At 43.9% G+C, this 7,291-nt stretch overlaps 1 protein-coding gene and 1 non-coding gene across 2 annotated transcripts in view; both read left to right on the forward strand.

Annotated features, from left to right (window-relative positions):
• Positions 1 to 7,291, forward strand: part of polr1a (RNA polymerase I subunit A) — a 37,305-nt gene that overhangs the window by 5,782 nt on the left and 24,232 nt on the right. The window contains exons 9-15 of the mRNA XM_032527759.1: positions 621 to 738; positions 1,046 to 1,187; positions 1,704 to 1,865; positions 2,422 to 2,544; positions 2,671 to 2,898; positions 3,038 to 3,145; positions 3,251 to 3,397. Coding sequence (XP_032383650.1) covers positions 621 to 738; positions 1,046 to 1,187; positions 1,704 to 1,865; positions 2,422 to 2,544; positions 2,671 to 2,898; positions 3,038 to 3,145; positions 3,251 to 3,397 — 1,028 coding nt within the window. The remainder of the gene's footprint in view (positions 1 to 620; positions 739 to 1,045; positions 1,188 to 1,703; positions 1,866 to 2,421; positions 2,545 to 2,670; positions 2,899 to 3,037; positions 3,146 to 3,250; positions 3,398 to 7,291) is intronic.
• LOC116697444 (small nucleolar RNA SNORA5) overlaps positions 7,235 to 7,291 on the forward strand; it is a 136-nt gene continuing 79 nt past the window's right edge. The window contains exon 1 of the small nucleolar RNA XR_004334003.1: positions 7,235 to 7,291. This exon is cut by the window's right edge and continues 79 nt beyond it. This is a non-coding gene — a small nucleolar RNA (small nucleolar RNA SNORA5).

Raw genomic sequence — 7,291 nt, forward strand, 5'->3', positions numbered from 1 at the left:
ATATTGTGCTGCTAGACTGCAGCTCTCCGGCTGTTCTCCCAGCAGGATCTCCATCTTGTTAATGTCGGGTATTTGGTCAAATGTCCGGTGCTTTAGTCTGAATTTGGGAAATATTGAGTCCGGACCGACTGCAGGGGGGGGCATTCTGTCAGGAAGTGCAGCTCTGTCTCGACTGTGTCGCTCTTGCACAGCTGGCAGAAGCGCTCCTCTTTGGGGAGCCATTTTTGTCGGTAGCGGCCGGTCTCGATGGCCAGGTGGTGCTCGCTGAGTCTGTACCTGGTCAACGTGGTTCTTAGTGTGACATCGGTCACTGTGGTCAGGTAGTCTGCCACTCGGTACTCTCTCTTTAGGGTCAGATTGCACTGCATCTTGCTTTGTGCTTTTGTTTGTGTCTTCCAATCGATGATGTAGTTTTGTTTCTGATGTGTTATAATTTGGTTAACTCTGATTGGTTGGTTCCCAGACTGGTCCTGTGGCAGAACAGGGTCAGGAAGTGGACTGAGCCTCAGGACCAGCTGAGTGAAGGGACTCTTCTCTTTGCCCAGTTCTTGGTCTTGCAGAGCTTTCTGCTGATAGGAGTGGGGGTCGCTGTTTTTTCTCATCTTATCTCTGTCTTCCAGGTTTCTTCTTGAAGTGTCTGTTCTCTGGGCTGGACGAGGGTACGCTGTCAAAGGAGGGAGAGACATGTTTTTATCCTGACCTTTTCTTCCTGGACCTTCTGGTGGTCCCACCTTGCAGGTACAGTGTGAACAAACACACTCACATTGAACATCAAACCACTGGTAGCATTCAAATAATACAAACATTGTAGACGACTTAGTAGAGATCTTCTTAACAACGATACAACTCTAATTAATGTAGATTCTTTTTTTTTTCTTGGGTGGCAAAGAAGCAAGCTGTAACAAGCTGGGAGGGATAAGAATACACTCTCAGCCTAAATATGTTATTATGATGTGTGTTTTGTTGTGTGATAATAAAGCTATTTGGTTGTGGGAGTTTGTGGTACTATATTGCTTTATCACACCCCTCCTCCTGTCCCTGTCAGGTATCGTCCAATTAATCGGCTGGGTGACCAGATGTTCACAAACGGTCAGACCGTCAACATGCAGGCTGTCATGAAGGACTGCGGACTCATCCGGAAACTTCTGGCTCTCATAGCAGGGGAGAAAACTATTCAGGAGGAAGAGGTAAGTCAGTGTTACAGTGTCTGTTCACAGTTGTTCTCTTCAAATTCATGTTCACGTATAATAAGGCGTTGCTGTATAGATCTTTGTTTTTGTGGTTCAATTTTATTTCTAGTGTCAAATCACATCAGGAGTTATCTCAGGACACTTTACAGATAGAGTAGGCCTAGACCACACTCTGATTTACAAAGGACCATCAATTTCCCATGAGCAAGCTTTCGGATAGACCCTGGCTCTTGGTAGGTGGCCACCTGCTGCTGCCGGTCGGGAGACAGAGACACTGCTACAGATAAACAGAAATATGAATTATTATAATAGTAGCAGTTGGTATAGCCAGTTGGGATGCTAATATAGAGGGATTTTTTGTGGTTACTGATAGCACATATTATAGTAATAATTAGTCAAAATTCTTATTGTCTGTTAACAGTTAAACAGTTCATTATTAACATCTGTAACAGTCAGCCAAATTGTGATTGTGAACACAACAAATGTCCTCCCGTCCCGTCCTTTTCCTCTCAGGTTCTTGACCTGAAGGACCAGACTTTTCTGTTGGGGATCCCCGGACAGACCCTAACAGATAAACTCTACAACATCTGGATCCGACTACAGACCCACGTTAACATTGTCTTTGACAGTGACATGGATAAAATGTTGACGGAGAAATACCCTGGAATCAGACAGGTATCATAGACACAGATACCGTTCAGGGCAATGTGGCCTATTTTATCAGCATTATTTTGTGATTACTAGGTTTTTCCAGCTGCCTCTTACCCATTGCATCAACAAATCACCGCAGTGATGTAGTAAAAGGAGTACAACATAGTATAGAAACTCATAACTGGACATGGGCCGGTTCTGGTTTTAAGGTGTAACGAGGTTTGAAAAAGTCACGGTTTCAAAACCACTAACATTTTCTGTCATACCGTCCTAAAGTATGCGCTGTTGTATGTTCAAGGACAGAAAAATGCCGTTTAGAAATCCATCTTCCTTTTTTTTTTTATCCAGACATTTAAAAAAATAACACATTTATAGCTGTCATTGCAATACTGCAATACCGTACAACTGTGATATTTTTGCTTAGGTTATCATACCGTCAGAATACCGGCCCATGCCTACTCATAACACAGTATACCAGTCTGTTACATGATCAGCATTACCAATATAAGCCTTTCCTTTTTGTTTTTTGTTGGCTGATAAAGACGTTCCAGTTGCCTAATTGTCTCCTTCCCCCTGCCAGATCTTGGAGAAGAAGGACGGATTGTTCCGGAAACACATGATGGGAAAACGAGTTGACTTTGCTGCAAGATCTGTCATCTGTCCGGACATGTACATAGGGACCAACGAGATCGGAATACCTATGGTACATCTGACTGCGTTTCGGATTAATTGAGGAAGGGGAAATATAAATGATATCAACATTGGGCACCTGAGCTCCAAGTTTGATCCAGAATGAAACCAACCCTCTGTCCCTTCCATGCGTGTGCAGGTGTTTGCCACCAAGCTGACCTACCCCCAGCCTGTCACTCCATGGAATGTGAAGGAGCTTCGTCAGGCTGTTATCAACGGGCCCAACGTCCACCCCGGCGCTTCTATGGTGATAAACGAGGACGGCAGGAGAACCATCCTCTCCCCTACCAGCCTTGCACAGAGAGAAGCTGTTGCTAAGCAACTGCTAACGCCTTGTCCTGGTCCACATAAGATGCCCATGAAGATCGTAAGTCAGGCACCCTGATTGTAATTGTTGTGTTTCACAGACATACTGGCTTTTAAACTTTGCAGTGTGCACACTTTTATTCATTCAGTCAGTCAGTTAGTACCGTTACCCTTCACTCTTCTGCCTTTTGTCTGTCCAGGTGAATCGTCATATAAAGAACGGAGACGTTTTGTTACTGAACAGACAGCCAACTCTGCACAGACCCTCCATACAAGCCCACTGCGCACGCATCTTACCAGGAGAGAAGGTACGATCTAATCGGTCCAGGCTCATTTGTTTAATTGGGATTTATTGTGTGTTTGAAATTAATGACATATAACCAATATTACTTGATCTTAATTTGATGCTACAGGTACTAAGGCTCCACTATGCCAACTGCAAGGCGTACAATGCTGACTTTGATGGAGACGAAATGAACGCACACTTCCCTCAAAGTGAGCTGGCCAGAGCAGAGGCCTACACGTTAGTCAGCACTGACCAGCAGTACCTCGTCCCCAAGGTGGGCACACACACACACACACACACACACACACCTGTAGATACAAGGTTTCAATAAAGTATACCACAGCTTCCCACATCCCTAACCTCTCACCTACAGTTAGTTTCTATCTGTGCTGTTTTACCACACAATTTCATCAGACTCGTTATTGAGTGTTTAGCTAGTGTGTGTGTGTGTGTGTGTGTGTGTGTGTGTGTGTGTGTGTGTGTGTGTGTGTGTGTGTCTCTGTGTGTGTGTGTCTCTGTGTGTGTGTGTCTCTATGTGTGTGTCTGTGTGTGTGTGAGAACTTGGGCTATTCTGAGTGCAGCTAGCCAACTAACCTAAGCCATTTTAACATATGAACTTCAGACAATGTCCGACGAATCAGGTCTGGACATTGTCCGAAGTTTCCCTTTCTCACGCCTAGCCCACTATAGGAGTCTTTCCATGTCAGATGCCTTCTTGCTTAGTGGAAATACTTAGTTTGGTTTAGACAAGGAGTGGCACGTGGTAGAGTGTGCAGGAGGCAAGACATCACCAAATTTGGTTGTAAACTACTGAGTCTCTTGCCGTTCCTCTAATTTGTTTTAGGATTTCGGCATCGCCCATTATCGACAGTAAGTTCCCAAATTGCATTGTCGCTCCAGTTAGACTTTTTTGTTTCCGTCTTTGCGTAAATCACCCTTCTTCTTAACCAGGGCTTTGAACCGATTTTTTTCCCAAATCGGTTCGTTCCGAACAGAAACGGAATTATAACGTTTCCGGTTATGAGTTCCACCAATAAATTGAGTTCCCGAACCGGTTAGAACAAAAATACTGTTCCCGAACGGTTAATTTAGTTCCTGTCAGCTGTTTAATGCTATAGAATTATGTCACATCTTTCTCATCCAGCTTAACCAATGTAATATATTACAACCATATTAAATAATAATAATATTATAAATAATAATAATTAAAAAGGCCTACAATTATTTCAAATCTGTAGTTTATTGTTAAAACTCAATACCAACCTGGCATTTTTAAACAAACAACAGAAAACAAAGATTTTTGACTGACTTAGGTTACGAGAGTAGTCTATTCGCCTACGATGCAAAAAATATGCCTAACCCAATAATATAAAATTAATGAAATCGTGCAGTCACAAAAGATTACTCCCCATATCTGACGTTCCAGTGCAAATGGTCAGCCTACATTCCAATTGTTTATTCAGGTGGATGAAAGATATCCTCCAGAATTTTATCATTCAGGGACGACCTGAGCGGAGAAAGAAAAACTTCAAAGATGAAAATGCGCGCTCCACGCTGACTTGGGTCACGGGGAGGGCTATGACGACTTGCGGTTTGTGCTTATCTGCATTTGAAGCGCCATGGACGCCCAATAACGAAGAACATTCTCGGTGCGCTTTAAACGCGCTTCTCTGTAATAGGCGTCTAACAACGATGCAATGGGAACTCGGCCCTTTTGTATGACAGTGGTTTGTCTTTCTTTAGCCACCAGCAGCTTCTCAATTTCATCATCTTCAGATGAAGATGATGAACGCTCAGCTACGCTGTCTGTGTTGGGGGCGGCGGACAGGTTTTGGATCATGTCCCAAGTGCGGCACAGGTGTAATTTCGCCATGGCAGCCTGATTATCTGTCAAAAGTAGCCTGTACCTAGGGTCAACAAATAAAGCGGCCACAAATGCGTCATTTTCAAACAATGTATGTTGACGTGATTTCATGCACTGGACCAGTCGTTTGGCAAAGGGGCTGTCAATTTTGTCGGTATCTAACACACACTTCAGCCACTGGCCGTAAAAGTCACATGCGGTAAGCTGTTCCGATTGGATGCATTTGGTTGTAATTTTTGCAGGTTTCAACACATTGACTATGTTTGAAATAGCCTGCCACTGGGGTTCACTTAAATGCAGATCATTAACGGTAGGCGACATGTCATCACAAAACGATCTGAGCTCGCAAAGTCGTTCGAGCATGTCGTGTGTGGAATGCCAGCGCGTGGGGCAGTCAACTATGGCCCTCCTGTGGCCCATTCTTTTAATAACGGCCACAACATTTGGAGTGCGCAACTTTTTAGCAACACGGCGTGCTTTACCAATGACGTTAGACACCCCCTTCTCTTTCAATGCGTCATCTACTGCTAGTTGTAAAGTGTGTGCTGAACAACGCACACTGCACAAGATCTGCCCCTGAACAACAGAATCAATTTCAACATCAGGTTCTCTTCCCGTGTCGTCAGCTTCTGTGTCTACATCAGTGTCCTCCTCATCATCATTGCCTGTCGCTTGCAGGTCGGACAATAGTTGCACTGCTTTTTGCATGTTGGCACCGTTGTCCGCAGTGATCGAGTACACCTGCTTCAGACTGATTTTATACTCTTCCAACACCTCCTGTACCACAGAAGATATGTAGGAGGCCGTATGTCTTTCGCTCAGTTCTCGAACAGCCAACGTCCGTAACACAATGTTTTCTCCTTCTGCATATTGCACATTAATCCCCAAAACAGAGCGATCCCTGCAAGTGGCACTGTCAATTTTCAGCAGGATAAGCCTGCCACTAAGCTCGTCTATCAGTTTTCTCCTTTCGCTGTCAGCGAGTGTTGTGACCCTCTCACGAATGTTGGCTGAATTAATTGCGAAACCATTTCCAATTGCTTGTTGTAGTGGGTCAATTATTTCTAAAGCCAGTGTCTTCCATTAAGGAAATGGTCTGCCGTTCACTGTGACCAGCTCCAACCACGCATCTACAGGCCTCCGATGTGGTACATGGAGCAATTTTGGCTTCTTCACAGTAACCTCATCTAAAGTTTCTTGACTTGTGCCAGGTCTTTTTTGTGTGGTAGCAGGAAATTCGAAACTTATTGAACAGGTCCGGGTGACCGCCTTTGGATATGCCTCTGCAGTTCCCCCCTGGTTGCCTGCTATTCGGCTCCACATCCCTCAACTTTGCACTTCGATTTGTTTGTTGCTGGTCAAGGAAAAATGTTGGCGATTTGGATTCTCTGTATGTCTTCCCATCTACACAACAGAAAAGGTGCCACAAATGAGAAAAATAATCTGTTTAGTTTGTTACCAAGCTAGCTACTTGTCATTAGGCAAACAGTGGTGTTGGCGCCATTTAGCCAAATGTTCGCTAGTCCATCATTAACGTGGATTTGACAAATATAGCTATTGATATTGTGTTTGGATGACGTTTTAATTAACGATGGTCGTAATTTACCTTTATTGAGATGTGGAGTGGAGACACTGCTCTCTCTAGCCTGTTGTTACGCTCTCTCTCCATTCGTCAGACTCAGCGAATGTCTGATATGATGTCACACAGGAAGTGTACCTCAGCCGTCATGGTAACGGGCGCAGGAAATAATTACTTTTTATTTTTGTTAATTAGGCAACGGAAACTTTGAGGAACGAAATAAAACCGGTATTAACCGTTACCATTATTTTTAAATAAGTGTTCCTGTTCCAAACATAAAAAATAACGTTTCCGTTTTCGTTTCTGTTCCCCGTAAAATACAAAAAGTTCCCGGTTTTCGTTTTCGTTCCTTGAACCGGTTCAAAGCCCTGTTCTTAACCCTTGGATGTTGTCCAGTTTTGCACCAGCTGGATTATAGAAACGTCGTCACCACGCCTACCCGTGAATTCTCACACTGTGGGCTACATCGGAGATTACACAGATTTTGTACTAAGGAGCTGGCGTGGGAAAGACCGTTTAATGTGTTCGGGACAACTGATTTGAACATTTGCGTTCTCTGCTGGTTATTGTCTAGATATATTTCAGGTTGCAATGCATGTGTGTAAGGGTCTTAAGTAATACTGCTTTGTGCCACATAAGTTAACTTTTCAGTTACTTAATAGCTAAAATGCAGCTTTGTCAAATTCAGTGCTTCCTCCTCAGTGGATGCCACTGGCCAAAATGGC

The sequence above is a fragment of the Etheostoma spectabile genome, chromosome 10 (genome assembly GCF_008692095.1).
Source record: "Etheostoma spectabile isolate EspeVRDwgs_2016 chromosome 10, UIUC_Espe_1.0, whole genome shotgun sequence".
Classification (NCBI taxonomy): domain Eukaryota; kingdom Metazoa; phylum Chordata; class Actinopteri; order Perciformes; family Percidae; genus Etheostoma; species Etheostoma spectabile.